At 43.9% G+C, this 23,257-nt stretch overlaps 1 protein-coding gene across 1 annotated transcript; it reads right to left on the reverse strand.

Moving 5' to 3' along the window:
• Positions 1 to 1,609: 1,609 nt before the first annotated feature.
• LHB (luteinizing hormone subunit beta) lies at positions 1,610 to 16,053 on the reverse strand (the record flags this gene model as incomplete). Its single annotated transcript, XM_082274676.1, has 3 exons — positions 1,610 to 2,044; positions 11,077 to 11,245; positions 16,037 to 16,053. 3 exons carry the CDS (start codon positions 16,051 to 16,053, stop codon positions 1,814 to 1,816), a joined length of 417 nt encoding a protein of 138 aa, XP_082130802.1. The 3' UTR covers positions 1,610 to 1,813.
• Between the last annotated feature and the right edge of the window lie 7,204 nt (positions 16,054 to 23,257).

Consider the following 23,257-nt stretch of genomic DNA (forward strand, 5'->3'; position numbering starts at 1 on the left):
CTGTTGTGTGATATTAGCCCTTGATTTTAGAAATCTCTGTATAAAACAATGTTCGGGATTGTAGACCCTCTATAAATACAGTATAATATAGTTTAGTAGAGTTGCAGCCACAGGTCAAGTTTTTAGCTTGTTCCATAAAATTTAACCTGTGTATAAAGGCGTTAATTGCCTTATTACAATAAAATGTAATGTCTACAGAATGAGGTAGTGATGTGTAAATCTTTTGGGGGGTTTGTTTTATTGTATAGCAGTGGTCTCCTAACTGTGGCCCTTTGCTTGCTTTTATCTATCTCTTGGGGCACGGTTTCATTCACTGAAAACAGCAATGGGGCATATCCCCCCCCCCCCCCGACCCCAATTAAGGGGTATAATGTCTCCCAATGACACCAAAGATGGGGCAAAATTCCTTCCAATCACACCATAGATGGGGCATTGCTTTTTTTTCCCCACTGACGTCAGGACCTTTTCCACTCCCATTGGCCACAGTTCGGCCCCCCTAAAGTCTGTAGGACAGTAAACTTGCCCCTTGTTTAGAAAGTTTGCAGATTCCTTTTTTTATACTAAACGTACTACACCATATAGTTAGTTCATAAGCATTGAAATGGAGCTCAAGGCAAATGTCTAAATTCTCATGTAGAATAAAAGATTGTGAAATCTTTAGTCACCACTGTGATCCACATACCCCTGCCACACTGCACATCCAGGATGTGTCTACCTTTTCCTGGTTCACTTTAAAGAGTAACTCCACTTTTGTTGGGAAAAACATTCCCCTCTGCGTGATCCATGTACAGTACATTGCAGGTATTTTAACAAACTCCTTGTGTCCATGTGCTGAGTGAATCTGTATGGTAGTGGTTTTGCAATTATCAATCAGCTGCTGTACCTGCAGGGCTCTGAGGAAAGTGGCAGGGTCTGCATCCCTTAAGATAAGATTGAGCCTTTTGAAAGTATCTCACCAAAAATGACGTTTTTGTTGCAGGGAATGCTCAAAATAGGACTTCTATTTTAGTGTAGACTTCTGGGGAAATCAGTGAGCCAATCATACAAGCCGGAAATGACATTTTCTGGGGGGGCAGTTCTGTACACCATCTGTGTACAGATGCCTCCAGGTAGCCATGTTTGCATTGCATTTTATAGAAAATGACAGCACTGCAGATGAAAAGGAAAGGTAACTTTTATTAACATTCAATTACAATATGACTTTTGTCGGAATTGTGTATGCTATATTTTTTTTTTTTACCCACAAAAATGGAGTTACCCTTTAACTTGTTTCTGGACTATCTCCCTGCTGATTGGCCTGAGGTGATGATGCAAATTCTGGTTGCAGGCAGAAGAGGTGACCTTGAAAGCTGCATTCTTATACCAGGAAACGTTGCCTATCAAGCTGTGCTTTGTAGCAGAGATGTAGAAAAACACAGTTGGCTACATCATGAATTCCTTTGGCAGGAAAAAACAATAAGCATGCAATATATACATTTAAATGGAATAGTTAGCGGTTTTTCTGCCATTCTATTTATAGGGTTAAAGAAGAAACCAAGGCCAGACATAAAGGAAATCTTTCCTGAGAGAAACCTATTGTCGGTCATTGTTGACCTCCTTCAGAAAATGCTGGTTGCCTGGCTTTTTCTACAGCCAGTTGGAATTCCCATTGGTACATTCTTGTTCCAGCTTAGTGAATCGTAATGCAATTGAGCCAAGTTGTCAGCTTGATAGGCAACTAGCATTTATAACAGAGGGAAGCAAAGGCAGGCTTTATAATCTCAGCAGAGGATTCCTTCTAGTTTCTAAACATGCATTTTAAGTTTGACGAACATCAAATGAATATGCGACTCTTCATGCAAACATCGGGTTCGCTGCTCTCCACAGTGCAGTCGCTATAGTCCATCTTGCAGAAGTCACAGTAACAGCTCAATGCCACGGGGTAGGTGAAGAACGGATCTGTGCCAGGCAAACAGTCTGGTAGTTTGATGGTGTCATAGCGGATCTCCTTATAGGTACAGATTTTCTGTTTAAATGGGAAGAGAGCTGTCTTGTGTACAGGGTCCTGTTGAAAGAGTATGGCTGTTATTCAATATAAAATTTTTTTTTTTTTAACACGTCACACACAACATTTTTGTTCACCTCTGTTATATTTATATATGAAACCTACAGACTTTCTGGTCCAAATGGGCTTTTTCCCCACCAGGGATGAAACTCGCAATCGCTTAATGCATCTCAATTTAATTGGTGTACTCACTGTATATAACAGGGATCTCCAAACTACGGCCCTCCAGCTGTTGCGGAACTACACTTCCCATGAGGCATTGTACAACTCTGACATTCACGGATATGACTAGGCATGATGGGAATTGTAGTTCCTGAACAACTAGATGGACAGAGTTTGGAGACTCCTGGTCAGAAATATTCATTTTATTAAAAAAAAAAAAAAAACTAGAATAAAACCCTGAAATTATACAATATCCAGTAAAGCTGTGACATAAACAGACTGCCACTACTACCAATTACAGGCCTAAGTTACTCACCACTACACACCCCTATTTCCCTTCCTGGAGGTAAAGCAAACTGTGTTTATAATGTCACCTGTTGACCCTCCCTGTATTATATCATGTGACTTCGTCAGAGGCCCCTGTGCAACTGAGCACCAATGTGGGGTTTATTCTTGCAATCTGACACCAGTGCTTAGGGTTATTATTGCTTCCACTGCCACCAGTGCTGGGGGCATTATTGTGTCCACTGATGCTGGGGGTTATTGCAACCACTGGCACCTACAGTGGGGGTTTTGAAAGCAATCACTGACACTAATAATGGAGCCTATTGTACTCCATTTCTCAATTCAGTGTGCGTTGCAGTACACAGCAAAAAATGCAGCAGAAATAAAATGTCCAGGTGCAATAAAGCTCATTCATTTTGAATAAATTGCCTAGCTTTTATGCATTGCACCTTAACACGTAACAGTGCACTGCTTTTGTGCGGCCCTCTGGAAGTGCTGGCGGCTGCAATTGAGACCCTCTATTATTTTTTTTATATTGGCCATCACTGCCCTTAGGGGTAATCTTATGAAACGAATTTTCTAACAGTTGCCCAAACATTTCCTAAAGTAGCAAGAGAGCAATGTGTTCTATAGATTTTGGTCTCTGAAATTAAAAATTGCCTATCCAACTTTAGGCTTAAACAGTAACTCTACTGTTTGTTTCTCTGTGTACATGTGCAAAGTGAATGGGAGTGATTTTAAAATTATCAGCTGCTGCACTTGCAGTGTTCGAATGAAGGAAGTGACAGGGTCTGCAGCCCTTTTAGATGTAATTTCCCTTTGAGGGTATGTCAACAAAAACTACATTTTTCTCGTTCATTGACGGATACAGCGCTAGATCTTCTTGACCCTTGGGTTTATGCTGCCCCCTACAGAAGTAGGACATTAGGCGGAAATAAGTTTGACTATGCCTATAAGGCAGTCCTTGGGGGTATACTCCCACTTCATGCTATAGTCTTCAGTTTTTTTCTGCCTAGTCAGGAGTGAGGACCTAGTTCCTTGCTGGGATCTCTGGTCCTGGCAATTTTTTCTTTTTAAATGGAATTTTCTTTTTCTTCTTTTCTTTTATTATTTTCTGTTCCTGTGAGAACTACAATCAACTGCCGGACTGGACGACGGACTGTCCTTATGGTCTTCCCAGTCTGGCCACTGAGCGTGACCCGACCTTAGCTCCACGCATTCCAAGATGGTGCGGTGGTCTGTCCTTTTGTGAGTTTTTGGGTCTTAAGCAGGTCCATTGAAATAACTGGTAAATGCATAAAAATTCAAATATCACGGGCCTTAAAGCTGAACTCCAGACAATTTTCTTTTCCCATGCAGTGTGGGTACAGCTAACTGCTTGTTTTTGTCTAGGGGATTGGAGAGCAGAGTCCCTGTGGCTTCTGATCCTCCAACCCCCCCCCCCCCCCAGGGTCCAGCAGTCTGGTGCAGCGAAATGTTACTGACATCATTACACCCATAGACTGGCTCTGAATGTGAAGACATCGGAAACAGTCCACCGCTGGACATGGGTAAGCACCATTTACCGAAGGATCAGTTGAGTATAGGCTTTGTGTTCACCCCTAGATAAAATTAGCATTTAACTCGTACAGTGCGGGCACAACCCCAAAGCATGGGGGGGGGGGAATTGCCCAGAGCTGGGCTTTAACCAGGAAATATGAAGTTTTTTTTTTTAACAACAAAACAGTGTTGCCAGGTGCATTACTGTTTACAGGGGTTGGCTCCTAGCACCTTGTCTGCAATCATTGCTGTAACGGTAAGTGTACAGTTCACTGGAACCTGCACATGGTGGATATGCATATGATGCTGCAGGAATGGATATCAATGTTGTGAAATACTCCTTAAATGAGGAACATACATCTACAACTTGGTGCAGGAATGAACCACAAACTACAGCACAGCTCTACAACCCTGGTCAGGGTTTAACATTTACAGGGTTTGAAAGGGTGGTGAGGAGGCAACACCTGGTAAGGCACAGAGACACCTCTGAACTGCATTCTTAATCTGGGGGCAAGGGAGTATTATCGGTACTAAACTATTTTTTTTTTTTTTAATTTTAGGATAAAGGTATTACACAAATGAATAATTGTGACAACAAAAAAACATGTAAATGGTTAGGCCGTAGTACAAAGTCTTTGTAAAGGAAGGTGAAGGTCCACTGTACAGGGCTGCCCTTCGGATGGAAGAGGGGGGGGGGGGGGGTGGAAGCTCTTCCCCAAACATGTAAAGAAAACAAGCAACAAAAAGGTGCCTCTGAGTGTAGACTGTACTGTACAATAAATTTTATCTACAATAAATGTAAAACTCACATTAAAGTTCATGATGTAGGGTGATGAGATGCCCAATAAGGATGTCTAGAGGACTAGGGGCAGTGATGCCCGTGCTGGTGCCGTCTCAGGATCTTCCTCTCCGTTCCGGTTGGTAATAGTGTGTGGTGAACCCCCAGCTGGGAGCGAGGGCAGGGACGCACAATGGAAGGGAGTGTCGGTCCTCTCACATCACAAGCCCGTGACGCATTTCGGAGCATGTCAGTGGATGAAGAAAAAGATGCGCGCTCCTTTTTCAAGCTCTTTTTCTTCATCCACTGCAAATGCTCCGAAACGCATTACGGTCTTGTGACGTCAGAGGAGCGACGATGCCTTCCATTGTGCGCCCCAGCCCTCGCTCCCAGCTGGGGGTTCACTGCACTCTGTTACTGGCCGGATCCAGGGGGAACAGAGAAAAAGATCCTGAGACGGCACCAGCAGGGGCATCACTGCCCTTACTCCTCTAGACGTCCTTCTTGGGCATCTCCTCACCCTACATGGTCCCTCTCACAAACTTTAATGTGAGTTTTACATTCATTGTAATTACAATTTATTGTACAGTCTACACTCAGAGGTGCCTTTTTTGCTTATTTTCTTCACAAATGAATAATAGTTGACCATTGTAAACACCCCTGTCAGTAATACATGGTCTGTCTCAACCCTCTAAGTGCTACATCTGCAGGACAGCTTGTATTATTAACGTCCCTGGCAGTCTGATTATGGTAGTATTTTTGAATGTCAAAGCGGTACATTGTTTTGCATGGAAATCTGTTGTTTTATATTGTAGGCCTGTAATTCTTAGGAATAAGTCACTTAATTCTGTCCAAACAAGAGTCTAGTAGACATCCTAGGTGTGAAAAAGTTTGAAACACAAAATCATAAATTATAATATAATAATAATACATTTTTTCAATAATGTTTTTAAACCAAAAACACTGAAATCTGTCAAAACAAGGGTGCAATATTACTTATTACTGTAATACTAGACACTGCATATCGGTTTAGTAAACATCTCAGGTATGAAATATTTTGAAACATGGGACTGCACAAAGTCCAACGTCACAATGGGACAATGGAATCTGGTTTCCTTTCTGATTTTCCTTCCACTGTTATCTCGCTTCAAGCAACAAACCACGCACAACCTTGTAAATGCTGACTTTTTCTTGGTTGGTGGGATGTAGTCCATGAAGTGATGACCAATCAGGCATTCTGGGTTGACAAAACCAACAGCATGATGTCCAGATCTATTCACAGCCATTGATGGTGTTTGGTGGTTCACAAAGATACGTTCGGCAAATTTCCAAATGAAGTCAGAATGAATCACAGGCTTGTCAATTTTTTTTTTTTTTTTTTATTGAGCAGAATGTAGGCATTCCACAAGCATTGCTCATGAAGATGTCTGAAGATCCTCTTGTAGTACTTATTTTGCTGTTTCCTCATTGCTGGGTAGAATGACATTGCTTGGTCGGCTTTGTTGACACCTCCCATGGTGTTATTGTAGTCTATCACTACTTGTGGCTTCACAATTTTTTTCCACCTTTTGTGCGTACCATAACAGTGGAGGTATTATGAACTGTACTCATTAGGCACACATCTTTCTTATCACGCCATCGCAGTGCCATCATTTTACCTTCCTGCCAGGCAACCACTTCTCCAGTCTTCAGCTTCTTATTGCCAAACGTTGGCAGCATGTCGCACTGATTAGCCCTAATGGTTTCATAGGCATCTGTTTTGTTTTGCAGAAGAAACTTATAAAGTTCAGGAGACGTATAAAAGTTGTCGGTTGTTACACAATAGCCCTGATTTAGCAATGGCTCAATTGATGAAAGAACGGAAGATTTTGCCATTCCATAGTTGCTGCATTTTGGATTGAATTTTGTTCCTTTTCCAGTGTATATGACTGAATTCCAAATGTAGCCAGTTGACGATTCGCATAACATGTAGGATTTTACGCCAAATCGTGCCCTCTCTCATGCAATGTATTGCACCCAGCTGAGCCTTCCCTTGTAGGCCATTAGACTTTCATCTATGTTGATGTCTCTTTCTGGCACATAGCTCTGTTGGAAATACTGTAGAATCATTGGATATACTTCCCAAATTTTCTTTAATTTTGGTGCAGGATGAGTAGTTTCATCAAATTCTTTGTTGTTTTCGAGGTGTAAATATTTCATTATCTGGGAAAATCTGTATTCTGACATGACTGTGCCAAAGAATGGAGTGGCAAGTAATATATTAGTTGTCAAATACCACTTCTGCAGGGGTTTCCCCACCACTTCCTGAAGTATTATTAGGCCAAGAAATTTCCAAATGTCCTCTTTGGTCACTGGTTCCCACTTTCTGCTTCTTGAAAACTTCCGATGCAGAGTAGATAATTGTTGCTCTTTGTATCGGTTTGTCTCAGTAACAATTTTTTCAATAACCTCATCGGTCAGAAATAATTGTAAGTATGCCAAGGGGTTATCGTGTTCAACGTCTACTTTCATACCAGGTGCTCCAGCAAATGGAAGTGAAGTAATCAGTTTGTATATGATTACCTATAGCGCTTGTTTGAAAGTAATAAATGCAATAGATCTAACACTGTTAAATAAAGGCCCTGTAAGACGTGTGACTCCACCTCTGAAGACGTCTAGCCAATGACGAAACGCGCTAGATGGAACGCACATCGTGACGTCACTTTAGCCCGGTGGAACGCAAACCGGAAGTACTGCTTTCCACACCGCAGCTCATAATAGTGACGGCGTTTATCCGATTTTATCCCGATTTCTCTTGCTTTTTATTGCCTTTATTGCCTCTATTTATATTTGGACCTTGTAATGGCTCATCTGGATACTGTGCAATAAAACCATTTGTTGAAAAAAGCTGTAGGAGAAGACACCTACCCAGAGAGAACGCACCCAGACCCTGGGGGTCACAAAGCTCTGGTGGTCCTAGTGTCGTAAGGCACATAGGGCCCACGCAATCTGGTGAGTGTGAAATCTCTCTATCTTGTCAAGGTGGAGCACAAGGATTGACACCAGGGATAGAGTGGAAGACCTATCACAGCAGCACCAAGCACTTTTCACTGTGCACTTTTATTTATTTATTTCCTTTGAACTTTCACTATCAGGAAGTCACGTCACTTAAATATGAACTTTTTTTGCATATGAACTTTTGCACATTTTTATGAAAGTAATTCTATATCTCCTGCACTATACATGAATTTGCAAATTTATCCATTTATTTAATATTGTATTTATCTTTTTATTTATTTTTATATGTGAAGTTACTTATTTTTTTAATACTTTTAGTAGATCACGGGGTTATATATGCACTTTTATAAGTTTGAATTTAACAGTGTTAGAACTATTGCCTTTATTACTTTCAAGCAAGCGCTATAGGTAATCATATACAAACTGATTACTTCACTTTCATTGAGCACTCGCACTTTCACTATAGCAGCTGCATACCACATATATTTATATATTATTATTTATTTAGAAATTTTAGATTTCTCCATTTGGCTTGGGAATATACTTTGTATATTTTATCTCTCGCTCCAGTAAATGGGAATCTTGGGGGCGCTGCCTGATCTGTACCGCAGTCAATAGAGCACCAAGTTTGCACATCACTGAGCTCAGTCCCAGAATCGTCGCTGTCGTCACTTTCAGTGTCCTATGACAAATTTCCCACAAATCGCTATCGCTCAATTCTTCAAGTAATTCCAATTCACTGTCGTTGTTTTCTAGCTGGTCTAAAACAGTTTTTGACCTAAAGGAGCGCTTTTTGGACGCCATGGACGTTCTCAAGTTTCCAGGCAGAGAGAACAGTAAAAGTGCATACAGGGCACTGGACAAATCACTGAAATTATTTCACACAGTAATGTAATCACGACAGATTACAATGAATTACAATGTGTATGTGTCTGTTTTGTTTATTTATTTTTTTAAATTCCCGCCGTGTTCCACCCCCGTGCATCTCGGCGCTTACAGGGAAGGGAACCAGGAAGATGGATGGCTGCATCGGCCGGAGGACAGAGCGAGAGGACATCGGGGGAATCGCAGGGACAAGGTAAGTAATCACTACAGGGTAATCCCGAGTGTGACTCTGGGTTACTGCTTTTGGTACTGAAAATAAACCCTGAGCCACACTCGATTTACCGCCAGGGAGGTTAAAAAAAAAAACAACAGATTTACTGGCCAGATCAACAGGTGAAAAAGAGGGAAATACAACCTAAAAAGAAAATTAATGAAACCACAACATCTAAGAATTGGTAAGCTGCAATATAATAAATGTTTGCTTTTGGGTTTTATGGGCCAGTTTATACCTGAATCACACAGAAATGTGGTCCATGTTCCTGTGCTGTTTGATTTTCAGCCAATTCACTTCAGTGGGCTGATATTGCACTGGATCGCACCAAAAGTAGTACATGCACTATTTTAAAAAACACACTGCAACTGGATTGCATGGTGCTCTAGTGCGATGCGATCTGTTGCAGGCAAACACACTTGGTTTGCAATCTGCATTTGGGTTGTCGTTTAGGAATAATTGACACCTGCAGCAGATCGCACACCCAGTGTGTTTTAAACAAGGTGTGGGAAACGCACGGAACGCAAGTTTCTCTCACTGCCCTTAAAGAGAAGTTTGGGAAATTCAACATTAAAAAAATAGGTTCATACCTATCTGGCTGCAGCATCGGTACAGTGCTGCATCAGTCCTTTACTGGCTGTAAATCCAAGAACTAAGAGATCATGTGACCGATGATGGCTCAGTGCTCAGGTCCGCTCTGAGCTCGCTGTAGAGGGGGGTGGGAGTGGCTGCATGTAAGACATCTGGGTGGATCCCAGCATTATTGTTGGGACCCCTGCAGAGTCTGGAGCGGGTCTGTGACATCAGCCAACAGCGGTCTTTAGAATAAGTTCTGGGAACAACCCAAAATTTGGGATTTTATTTTACTTCCACTTTCGCTGATAATGCTAAACAGGACAAATATCTGCCCATATCCTCCCTGGCTTCCCCTACCCATCATATAAAATTCAAAATAATAACCACAACATACAAGGCCATCCACAACATCAACCCTAGCTACATCACCAGCCTCATCTGCAGATATCGGCATAATCTTCCTCCCCTGCTCCTCTCAAGAACTCCTGCTCTCTAGCTCCCTTGTTACCTTCTCCCACACTCACCTCCAGGACTTCTCCAGAGCCTCTCCCAACCTCTGGAACTCCCTGCCTGATTGGCTTCTACCCTGTCTGCCTTTAGACGATTCTCATTCTCATTTTTTCAGGAAAGCCTACCCCACCTCCACCTAAGAACTGTACTTGACTCACCTCCATTAGTTCATCCTCTGCAGCTATTATCTTTTGTACCACCTCCCCCTCTCTTTAGGATGTAAGCTCCATGAGCAGGGCCATTCTAATGCTTCTGTATTGAGCTGTAAAGTAATTATACTGTCCCCCTTTATATTGTAAAGTGCTGCGTAAACTGTTGGCGCTATATAAATCCTGTATAATATTAATAATCTCCCTAACATGTACAGGCAGTGATAAAACCTAACAAGTGTTCTAATCCCTCAGTGTATCCAAAACTAAAAAAAAAAAGTTTTGCTTTTAGTTGTATTTTAATGCCCCTTTTCACAGGGGCTCTGAGATCAAGTTCACCTTTCAGTTTTTCCGATGGACCTGATCAGAAGCTCCATACAGTTCTAAGGGTAGGCAGATGTAAATAGACCTCCACCTATGTCCATCCAGGTCTGGGAAAAAAAACTGCATCCTTTTGAGTTTCTTAGGACCAAAATGGGATGTGATCGGAATGATCCTGAGGTTAATAGGTTGACTGACATTTACATCCTACAGCCCATAGATTTAACACGAGTCCGCCGCAGCCTGCTGTCAAAATGCAAACAAAAAAGGTACGGAAGTCACAAAACTGGCTTCCGTTCCATTCTTTTCTGGTTCAGCAGGGGATCTACTCATGGATCCTCTGCTGAACGGGGCGGAGCGCGTCCAAGTAAAAAACCCAAAATTAACAATCTGAAGATAGAAGCTGATTGGATACTATATACAGCTGCTCCAGTTTAGTCTTATCACCCCATTGAATGAATCTAATAGAAATGTAATATAATAATGTGTGTGTAATTGATTTAGATTCCCAATCTCTGTTTGAATCATTGGTTTATTTATAGGAAACTGTAAAAAAAAAAAAAAAAAAAAACAGGCTGATAAATCTCTTCCAATTAATTTCTTTACAGCCAAGACTCACCAGTGTCTGACAGTAGCCACTGCAGATGGTGGTGGTGAAGGTAACACACACTGGACAGTGGTCTTTCTCTGCAGAGATAGTTGCATTAGCAAGGTGGCAGAGGTGACGTCCTTGCACGGCAGACAAGTGAGCGAACAGAAGCAGGATTGTTAACTGCCGATTGAACATCCTATAAAGACAGAATGGGAAATAAAATATTTTCTGTTAAAATGTACTACAGTACTTTGTTATTCTAATATTTATTGGGAAGTACAATTGAAAGCCATTTTGATTTTTCACATATCTGCTATGTCATATTTCATACACATTTGAAGGTGCACATCATAGTGGCTCTAGCTGTATGTGAGAATAAATTGCACCCTTGCTAAGACTGAAAATTAATAGGAGAAAAAATAAAAATAAAAAAAGATAAGCTATGTGTAAAGTATATTATTTTCACACCATACGTGTCTAAGGGCTGATTCATACCAACTGCTGCACTAATTGCACAGCTCCTGGTGTGCGCTGGGAGGACACAGTGCCAAAGTGCCAATCCAGCGCATCGCATTGTTTAATTTTTTTTTTTCTAGAACTTTATTAAAAATAATCAAAGGATAAGTTAAATAAATATCCATTTTTTTGCAGGTAAAAAGATGTTTTATTTTTATTTTTTGAGCCCGAAAAGCATTGTACCAGTGACCAGCAGATCGCTGGTGCCATGCAGGTCTCCTGCAGACCTGTCAGTGTAAGCGTGCCCATGCATCCCGTAAGGGCAAGCAGATACACTGACAGGAAGAATCAGTGAGCTACCATGGTGCTCCATAGCCAATGCCATATTTTAGCATCATGGGCCCCTGGGCAAAGTAATGCACAGGGGCCCCTACTAGGGAGACAGATTTCTGCGGCGTGCTACATACGCTGCTGCAAAATTTTGGTGTGGCTAAATTATGCTACGTATTGGACGTGGCTTTTTATATGATTAAAAACAACAAATAAACACAACTAGAGAATTATCCCAAATTAAATTCACCCCCTGTACAATTTGTCCCACACTTTCTACACACTGTACCCTTGTATGCACTGACCCTGTTTTCCGCTGTACACACTGCTCCCACTCCTTTTTTTAAGCTAGCCCCCTCCCTGTACACAGGGCCCCCTGTCATAAATGCCTCACCCAGCCTCCCTCAGTGGCTTGTTTATATGTATGTCTGTACACAGTACAGGGGCAGGTGGGCACAGTACAGGGTGGGTAGAAGGGCACATTACAGGGGTCCCTGCTGGCGGTGCACTGGGCAGAGTGTCTGTCTCCCATCCCTGCACTGTACACAGACTGAATATAGGCACTATGATCCCCTGCTCCCCACACGGCACATACTGGAGCTGAAATCTGTTTCCCTTAAACATACAGAAGCAACGATCTACACAGTGTATAGCTGGCTACTGTGTTTAGTTATGACCTGTGAAGATCCAAAGTCAGAACAGCAGCTCAGTTGCAGTAGCCTGCTCTACATTGTGCACATCGTACCTGTGTGTAAGGGAATCAGATGTGGAGCTCTCAGTGCCTGTGCTCAAGCTGTGCACTGTGCAGGGATGGGAGACTGCCAGCACAACATTAGGAGTTGTGGAGGGCCTTTGGGGGGTACAGCTAGACTCTGGGGGGGGGGCAGCCCCCTAGATCCAGCCATGATCTTACCACTGCTGCTGCTTGTGTAGGTGGGATTTATACTGCTCTGATCCCCGCTATCCTCTTCTGTTCATTCCATGTGATCAGAGATATACACACCCCGCCCACACAAGCAGCCAATGCTCCGCCTTGGGGGGGGGTTTCCTTAACCCCTGCAAAGTGTCAGAGGAGCGCCAGAGAGTGCTGGGTGAGAGGCAACTGCATGGGCCCCTTATGCACCTGGGGCCCCTGGGCAGTGCTCAGGTTGACCAATGCATTAAGACGGCCCTGCCCAATTCGCCATGGTAGGTTATGGAGAACTACAGGCCGGCATCCCCAAAGGATGTCGGTAGTTGTAGTTAATTTATTTACAGAACTCTGTGAATGAATGACACGGCCGTCCAGGGCTAATTTAAAAAACTGACAGCTAGTACGGGGAACTTCAAGTACTGCTGTCAGGGGAAGGGGAGTTGGGCAGCGGCTGCAGCATTGGGAACATGTTATGTGTTCTACCCTAAAACAGGTAGAACACGTAACATGTTCCCAAAGGTGGACTTATCCTTTAGGTTCTATTCACACAGCGCTGTCAAGCTGCACTGAGAAAAAGTACTGCATACAACACTAATCAGCAAATTCCAAATCAAATGGGGTGAATGGGCCCTCAAAGATACTTCATGGGGTATTAAAGGCATGCAGCTGTGTATCTTAGACCAGGGCTCAAAATTTCAAGTCATGAGCTACTAGCCAAGCCTTAAGAGTTACTCGCCACTTGTTGCCCCACCCAAACCCTACCCTGCTCCGCCCCTAAACATGCCCTCGTAAAATATCTCATAAAATTACACTGTTAAATGTTTTATTCAGAATTAAGTAACAAAAAAATATTAAACGACAACAACTTTAGAGTGCCCACAGCGTACCCCCTTTCAATGCAGAGTGCCCACAGTGTGCCCCCTTCAATGCAGAGTGCCCACAGTGTGCCCCCTTCAATGCAGAGTGCCCACAGCGTGCCCCCTTTCAATGCAGAGTGCCCACAACGTGCCCCCTTTCAATGCAGAGTGCCCACAGCGTGCCCCCTTTCAATGTAGAGCGCCCACAGCGTGCCCCCTTTCAATGCAGAGTGCCCACAGCGTGCCCCCTTTCAATGCAGAGTGCCCACAGTGTGCCCCCTTTCAATGAAGAGTGCCCACAGCGTGCCCCCTTAAATGCAGAGTGCCCACAGCGTGCGGAGAGACCAGTGTGCACTTACCTGATGCAGCGGCGGCTTCTTCTCAATCCTCCGCGTCTCCCGAGGCCTCCTCCTCCTCCTTGGCCAATGGCAATTGTTCGCCTTTCGGCCAATCAGGAAATGGGTCTCGGACTCGCTTCCTGATTGGCCAGGAGGAGGATCAGGGGGAGGATCCGTGTGCCAATAGCGAATATTCATTCGCTATTGTCATACAATGGGTGGGCTCTGCGCCCTGGGTCCACCCTTTTCTTAAAGCACAGCCCTTACTCGCCAGCCTCATCATTCCACTCGCAAAATGCGAGCAGGCAAGTGGAATTTTTGAGGGCTGTCTTAGACAGAAGAGCAGAATAAATGGGCTAACCTGTGTGCGTAAACTGTACATTAAGGTTTTTGGATGTGTATCTGCTAGAAAATTGAAAAAAGGTCAGGTAGTAAAACAAGCAATGACAATGTGCACAGTACAATAGTTCTAACAGCCATTCAGGTTTCAATATAATGTGTAAATCACAGCAGATCACTAGTAATGTGACAGAAGGATATGAATACAGGCACCTATAGAAGACTGTGTAAACTATAGGATTAGATGGCATCCAGAGCTCACCAGAAGTCCCAAACCTTCTGTCCCTGGAGTTATGTTCAGACCCCCAACAATAGTCCATGGCTATGATGAGCAGCCTAATGCCCAGTACACAAACAGAAACAATCCCAAACATACTCAAAGAGAGTGGCCGCTATACTTTGGCCTTTTTTGAGTGAATACCTATACTGTTCCAGCTGTCTGCATTTTGTTACCATTTTTTCTTGATTCCTCTGCTAATAATAAGCTGGTTCTTCCAATGGCCAGACTCTGGGAAGATACTGTATGTAGTTGTCTTATATGCCATAACAGATGTTATTTTGGCTACCTCTTTGTATTTAGTTGAAATTATTTTGCCATGGTCTACTTGGCTTTGTATTTTGTAATTACTTCCTTTTGAAAATTAATAAAAATGATTGAAACAGAAAATCAGACAAACAAATCCAAAATAATCTGAAGGGACAAATCCCAAAAATGTTCTTGTTTTTTTTTTTTTTGGTTGAACTGTATGGACTAGTGTCTTTTTTCAGCCAGACTAACTATGTAATTATATAAGATACCAGAATGTACGATTTTTTTTTAATCAGTACAGTATTCGTCTGAAAACAATTGGAAGACCAAGACCACGTAATCTCAGAAATGAAAGAATAAAATTTTTGTAACTCTCAGTAACCTCTTAATTTTCGATATGAGACTAGAATGCAGATAAAAATAGACGATCATTCGTCTGATATTCTCGTCGTTTGGTAACTGAATTCAGAAGTTACATAATGAAGCACCCTGGGTTTTGGGTCTCTCTGGGTGCCCTCTAAAAAATTTAACAGTAGGCAATTGACCTACTGTCATGTTAAAAAAATGGCATTTAAAAAGTTGCAGCTTTGAGCCATAACAAGTTAAATCCAAGTTTATTCCACCCAAACTGATATTTCTGTCATGGGTGGCTTCTGATGTCCACTGACTTCTCTACAATATCTCTCTGCAGGGCTGGCCCAAGACATTATGCCCACTGCCCTAGAAGATCCAGCCTGGCCTGCATGAGATGGAGTGCACTAATGTCTGAGGTTATTGCACACACCATGATCACGTGAGGGACGTTCCCCGGAGGAGACGGTCCGCCTCCTCATACTCATCAGTTTGCACTACGGGCGGCAGTATGAGATGGGAACCCGTAACACGCCGCAAACTGATGACACATAAAACTGCTGTAAAAAAAAATCTTGGGAGTCAATTTGCTGCCCCTCTCCAAGTGCTGCCTTGGTCCAATGGACCCAGTGAGACCCATGGTAGGGCCGGCCCTGTCTCTCTGTCAAAGCAAAGTGCTGCCATGCTACTGAATACCAGCAACTGTAAGATCTCTCTAAAGACTGGAACTGAGAACTGAAGCTCATAGGTTCACCACTGAAGTCATTATGAGACAAAAGACTCATAGCTCCAAAATCTACTAAAAACCCAAATAACTTCAAATGGCCTAATACATTAAGAAACAGCATGAACAACATATGTAATGTAGACTTACCTTATTGTAGAGAACATGGCTGTTAAATGAAGGTGCCACTATCTTGGGTGAGAATGTTCATGTGCCAAATGAACTGTTCATTTAAATGTTCAAGCTTAGCCCCACCCTCATATGCCAATGGGTGTTCTAGAGGAGGTTTGAAGGCTACATAGACCTTATCAGCTCCGGAAAAGATTAATGAATCATCATCAGCTGATGCTTGAAAGATCTTCTTTGAATGAGTGTAATAATCCTAGAAGGACCAATGTGTCCTAATTTGATATTAAGGAAACACATTAGCTGATCATCCTCTCATGTATCACTTGTATAAAGCCCAGTATGTCTACTCATGTGGAAATGTTAATATTTGTAACCATTAGCTGATTTTTTTTCTTTTTATACATTTCATAGTTACATAGTTAGCCAGGTTGAAAAAAGACACAGGTGTATCTAGATCAACCAACAGGAATATTAAATAAATAGAAAACCTCCATATATACAATCCTATACCCACAATTGATCCAGAGGAAGGCAAAATACCCCAATAAAGTATAGTCCAGTTTTGTTCCTGATTCCCCCCCCCCCCCCCTCAAGGGTAATTGAATATTCCCTGGATCAACAATCTCTGGTATTAGCACCTATAAGCATTAATATCCAGTTACATTTTGTGAATTTAGGAATGCATCCTGCTCTTTTTTAAAACAATGTATAGGGTTGGTCAGAGATAATTCCTGAGGGAATCTATTCTACATTTTCATGGCTGTTATTGTGAGGAAGTAAATCCCATGGTGTATAAAGACATATCAGTGTACACAGTGGGTTTGATTCCTGCGGCTCACTGCTCCCTGCTGTTGCCGGCTGACAGTTCAGTTGTTTGGATGGATCACAGCTGTGGCTAGGGGAACCTCTCCCCTCTGCTCTGTCCTGATGCTTCAAGAAAAAAAGTTCTGCCCCACGCATTACATTGAGATTCTGACTTCATCAAATAGGCAAGTCGTATGAGGTCAGAATCTCAACGTAACGTGTAGGGCAAAACTTTTTTTCTTGAGGCATTGTGAGGAAGAGAGGTTCCCCCAGCCACAGCAAAAGGGTCTTTTTATATAAAGGTTAAATCCATAGGGGTGTACAGTGTGTGCTGGATGTGCCTTGGCACACCCTAATCACCTTGTGCACCACAGATAGCCCTTGCCCCCGCCATGTGCCCCCTGCAGAGCTGCTGGTTTCCCTTCTCTCCCGCAGAATGCTGCAGTGGATTGTTTCAAGATGGAGAGCGGAGAAAGGGGCCAGTAAATATGTAATTTACTAGCCTCTTCATTTTCTAAATAAACACAATACAGTGAATGGTACCAATCACTCGTGTTCATAACATAGCATAGTAAAGTGTGTTTATTATGCTTCAAATTGTGAATGAACAGGAAGCCGCTGAGCACAGAGCACTTCCCATTCATTCACTGTCCAGTGCAGCTAAGGTTGCAGAGTAAGGGACTGGGCAAATCTTCTTTTTTTTAAAAAGTGAGAGGGTTTGAGCTTTGAGGTGCACACCCTAATGCAATAGGCTGCGCACACCTATGGTTAAATTATATTAATAATTATAAAATGGTGTGTGGTGCCCATGCAATTTCTGGTACATACCACATATTTCTCTTTTCCTCCTTCTTGGTTTCCTTACTTTGTTATCTGCAGGGAAAAGTTGTTAGTCACTGGAATCTTATAGCTAGGAATGAGCCAAACATACCTGGGCCTAGTCCAGGTTGAGTTTAATGAACATAACAATTTGAGTGCTGAATCCGAAACCCACTAAAGTCAATGAGGGCTGAATGGTAAAAAGAGTACTGACCATTTTCTAGAGACAAATGCAAATTATTATCAAACAAATGTCATGAGGGTAGGAATGGGTACCATCCTGGGGAGCATGTGCCAAAGAAAACACATTGTATATGGCTGGTTGCTAAGGAGCGGACCCGGAAGCCGGCCGCTATGTCCTTAACAACCGATGAGTCATCAACTGTCAGCGGGATTCCCCACTGACAGCTGAATGTAAAAAAAAGAATTGTCTGCAAAAAAAAAATAATGAAAACAACGGCATGGCGGTCCCCCTCCAGGTCCATACCAAGCCCTTCGGTTCTGCTATGGATTTGGAGGAAACCCTCCAACGGCAACATTTCTCTATCGTTCATTGACAAATGCAGCTCCATATTCTTCTTAACCATTGGGATATGCTGCCCAGGACACTAAGCAGAAAAACAACTTTAACACACCTATGGGGTAGTCCCTGAGGGCATACACCCACTCACTCTGCTATAGGCACTTAGTTTGTTTCTGCCTAGTCAGGAGCAGGACCTAGTTCCCTGCTGGGACTTCGGTCTTAGCATGTTTTTTCATGTAAAAAGGGAACCTTTTTTTTTTAGCTAGTTATGTTCCTGGAGAACTACAATAAACATCCAGGCTGGGTGTCGGACTGGATATTCTATATCCTTATGGTCTCCCAGTCTGGCCAGAGAGCATGTGCAGGTTACAGCCCTGCCCTAGGCCTCGCCACGACAGTGCCCCAATGGATGGGGGCTGGTCTGCGACTGAAACACCTCGCCGGGACACACACGACCTGATTTGGCTTGAGTCCCAGCGTACCCCTTGGCCGCCAGCACCTCCACACCGGGTGGAAAGGTAGTCTGTCTGGAGTGGCGCCCAGCCAAATATCGCTGGCATGGTGAGTAGTGTCCCCCCATATTGCTTGCAGTCTCGGGGTGGACGTGGGCCCCTCCCTGGGAAGGTCGGACCCTCAGGTTACCCCCACATCCCCCATGTCCCCCCTCAGGACCAGGCCCCCCCAGGAGGTCAACCTCCCCACTAGTCATAGGGGTTTCCTACCTCAGTAGAAAAGGAGATGAGGGCCCTCAGCGGGGATGCAACGATACAGCTATCGCAGGCTCCGCTGGGGGGGTTAATCCTGGTGGGGGTCACTGCCAGGGCCACTCCGTTGCCAAATGATCGCTGAACCCCTCAGGGGGTCCTAGAGACCACATGGTGGGCAGAGGAGCTGCCATTTTCCTGTAGATCGTTCAGCAGCCATTTTTTACGAGTTCCCGCAGAAATGCATTTGGCGGCCATTTTGTTGTGGTTCTCCATTGAAATGCATTGAGCGGCCATTTTCTTGAAGTCAGAGAACGCTGTACCGCAGAAGTGGCAAGGCATTTGCTCTAATAGTGACCCAGGTACTTCCTCGTCTTATGAGGATCGTTTCTGCACAGGTCAGACTGACTCTGCTAGGCCTAATATTGGGTGGTGGTGAGTCGATTGAGATCCCTGTGGGTCGCTCTCTCACCCTGATATCTGCAGTTGCTTAGTGTGCTGGTGCAGCGGTGTTGGGCCGTTTTTTTGTTTTTTGTTTTTAGGTTCACATGGAGTCCCAGGAGCAAAGTTCACCTGCTGATCAACTCCTTGTGGTTGCAGGGGCCTCCGGGACGCAGCCCTTATCTGCATTAACGGCGGTTTTGAAAAACCTGGTGTCAAAAGTGGATTTGGTCTTAAAAAGACAACTAGCAAAAAGCGCCCAATGCCCTCACCTGCCTCACCTGTATCCTCAGATTCTGAGGTTGATATGGCTGTTGTGGACGCGTGTTACCCTGAGGGTTCTGTGCCATCGCACTCTGATGGGGAGGATGATATATCCTCATCTGCAGTAACGCGGGAAAAGGGGGGCACTTATAAGAGTCTAGACTACCAATAAATATTCTGGAACTCAGAGCGATAAAGCTTTCTTGAGTCACTGGACATATTGTCTGCAAGGGTGTCCAGTTCGGATTCAATCAGTCAATGCCATGGCCATGGTTTATGTCGATCATCAAGGGGGCACCAAGAACGTCCTGGCGGCCCGGAATGTGGCCGAGATCCTAAAATGGGCAGAAATCTTTGTTCCAGCCCTATCCGCCGTGCATATCCCCAGAGTGGAAAATTGGCAGGAGGATTACTTGAGTGGTCAGGTGCTGGATTAGGGGGAATGGTCCCTTCACCCGGGGGTGTTTCACCTGCTGTGAGTCCGGTGGGGGGCACCCGATGTGGACCTGTTAGCCTCTCGGCTCAACCAGAAGGTACAGAGGTGCTTCTTGGACTTTTCGCCATCAGGTGTCAGTAATACAAGTTTGCAAGGTGGCAACTTGGTCGTCTGTGCTCACGTTCACAAAATTCTACAAAGTAGATGTGTTGGCATCCTCGAATGCTTCTCTTTGCTGCAAGGTTTTGCTGGCTGCTGTTTAAAAGAGAAATTATTTTCTTTGAGGCTGTATGTTGTTTCTAGGTGAGCTTCAGTTGGTTCTTGGTTGAGCTCCATGTTACCTGGTTGGCTAAGTTTAGCCTTTGGGTATAATTTTTTTTCTGCGTTGTTTTCCCACCCCTCATGGTAATACTGCTTTGGGAGGTCCCAATGGTTAAGAAGAATATGGTGCTGCGTCTGTCAATGAATGATAGAGAAAACAGGTTTTTTGACTCACCGTAAAATCCTTTTCTCTGAAGTTCATTGACAGAAGCAGCACCCGGCCCTATTTCTGAGTGGGTTGGGTTTTTTTTTTCTTCTGACACTGCTTGCAACAAAAAGTGCCTATAGCAGAGTGAGTGGGTGTATTCCCTCAGAGACTGCCCCATAGGCGTGGTAAAGTTTTTTTTCCTGCCTAGAGTCCTACTCCTGTAGGGGCACAGCATAACCCAATGGTTAAGAATATGGAGCTGCATCTGCCAATGAGAAAAGGATTTTCCGGTAAGTCAAAAATCCATTAAAAAAAAAAAAAACTGGCGTGGGTCCCCCCCCAGGTCCATACCAGGCCCTTCAGGTCTGGTATTGATTTGGAGGGGACCCCCCACACAACATTTTTTAGAAACATGGCATGGGCCCAAATCCATACTAGAATCTTATCCGAGCATGCAGCCCGGCAGGTCAGGAAAGGGAAGGAACGAGCGAATGCCCCCCCTCCTGAACCATACCAGGCTACATACCCCCAACATGTGGGGGGGGGGGGTTGTGGGGCAGGGGGGGTCTTCCCAACAACCCTGTTGGTGGGGACCAAGGCCTCTTTCCGACAACTCTGGTTGGTGGATGTGGGGGTCTGCAGGCAGGAGGTTATCTGAATGTGGAAGCCCCCTTTAAGGTAGCCCCCAGATTCCGCCCCCCCATGTGAATGAGATACCTATTCACCAAAAAAAATAAGAAGTGCAGTGTTACAAAAAACAAGAGAAGGTTTTTCACAAGTTCTTTATTTAAAATGAAGAATGTCCCCCATCGTAGCTCCAAAATGTCTTCTTCCTCCAGTGTTTCTTCTCCCTCTTCTCTCTCCGGTAATGTGTTCTTTGTCCGCCTCTGCTGACCCGCTTAAAATAAAAAAATGGTCTTCCTCCGACACTATCTGCCTCCGTTATGTCGGCTCCCGCTGTCTTATATAGCCATGGGGCATGGCCATCCGGCGACGTCATCTGGAGAACCCGCCCCTTGTGACGTCACAGGAATCCCGCTGGCAGTTGATGACTCATCGGTTGTTAAGGATGCGGTGGCCGGCTTCCCAGCCCGCTCCTTAGCAACCAGCTATATTTGAGAGAAATAGGCCTTTTGTATACATAGAAAAAGTCTTAGATCTTTGAGTTCAGCTCATAAAAAATGAGGGCAAAAACAAAAGTGCTGCGTTTATAATTTTGTTCAGTATATATATATATATATATGTATATATATATATATATACACTAAATTACCAAAAGTATTGGGACACCTTCCTTTACTCGCACATAAACTTTAATGGCATTGCAGTCTTAGTCCGTAGGGTACAATATTGAGTTGGCCCACCCTTTGCAGCTCCATACCGGGGGTCCGCGATCTAGGGGGCCCCCTTGTTACAGGGGGCGTCCAGATTCCAACAAGCCCCCTGCCCACAAACCCCCACAACCACTTCCCAGGGTTGTCGGGAAGAGGCCCTTGTCCTCATCAACATGGGGACAAGGTGCTTTGAGGTGAGGGGGGTGCAGAGCCCCCCCTGCTCCAAAGCACCCACCCCCCCATGTTGCCTGGTATGGTCCAAGAGGGGGTGGGGCCACTCGCTCGTCCCCTCCCCTTTCCTGACCTGCCGGGCTGCATGCTCGGATAAGGGTCTGGTATGGATTTTGGGGTGGGACCCCATGCCGTTTTTTTTTTGCGTGGGGTTCCCCTTTAAAATCTATACCAGACCTGAAGGAGCTGGTTTGGAACCCCACACCATTTTTTCCCCATTTTGGTGTGGAGTTCCCCCTCAAGATCCTCAGAGCGCAAGTCGCACCACAAGTTGGAACATCCTGATCCGACTTGGATGCAACTTTGATTCAAGTCAGTGGGCTCCTATAGGAAACCATTTATTTTCACATGAAAAAAAAAAAAATGTATGACGTGGCTTAACGCTGTATGAGCAACGTTAAGCAATGTTTAGCAGCCTTTAGTGGCGTCAGACGTTTTTACAGCTGTAACGCTGGTCCTCAGAACGCACTGGCCCTGGGGTTTTTTTGCAGCTTGAAAATGCCTATGCCACTTACAACTTCAAAACGTCTGTGTGTGCATGAGGCCATAAGATAACATGGAGGGGCGTTTTTAAACTACAAAAAAAAAAAAACATCTGACGTTCCTAAAAGCAGCTGCAAAAACTCCCTGTGTGAATGAGGCCTTAAAGCTAACACAAGATCAAATAAGTCCTATGTCTAATTGCTTAAAGCTAGCTATCTATGAAGTTTTGGGAGGTTATATATTTGGAGCTGAATACCACAGTCATACTGTACATCATAATTTGTAGTCTTTAGTTTCAGTATTTCTGTACCCTGGCCTCAACCCAGACCTAGAATTTGGACCGTACTTAGATTATGCTGTGGCACCCTAAACTCTCAAATATTACCATAGGTTAGGTAGCGTCATATAACCAGAGGTTCTTCTAACGTAAAGGGACACAATAAGCGCCTTGTTTTCCCATGGTAACCCACATTAGCCCATGCTACCAGAGTGACGTAACAATGTGATGTTCTACTGTAATGCTATGCATGTTACTAGAAAAAATCCATATTATTAGAATAATAAAAGGACTATGACTACTGGAAACTAGTAAACAAGTAATGTAGAGGTGTGGTAGCTTCAATTAGGACTTGTATAGGTGTCTTTTTGGCTCTGCGTGACTTTAACTGGTAATTGCGCAGTCATGCAATGCTGTACCCAAACAACATTTTTTGTCCATTTTCTCCCACAAATAG

This window comes from Pelophylax lessonae, assembly GCF_965119305.1.
Source record: "Pelophylax lessonae genome assembly, chromosome: 12".
In the NCBI taxonomy this organism is placed as follows: domain Eukaryota; kingdom Metazoa; phylum Chordata; class Amphibia; order Anura; family Ranidae; genus Pelophylax; species Pelophylax lessonae.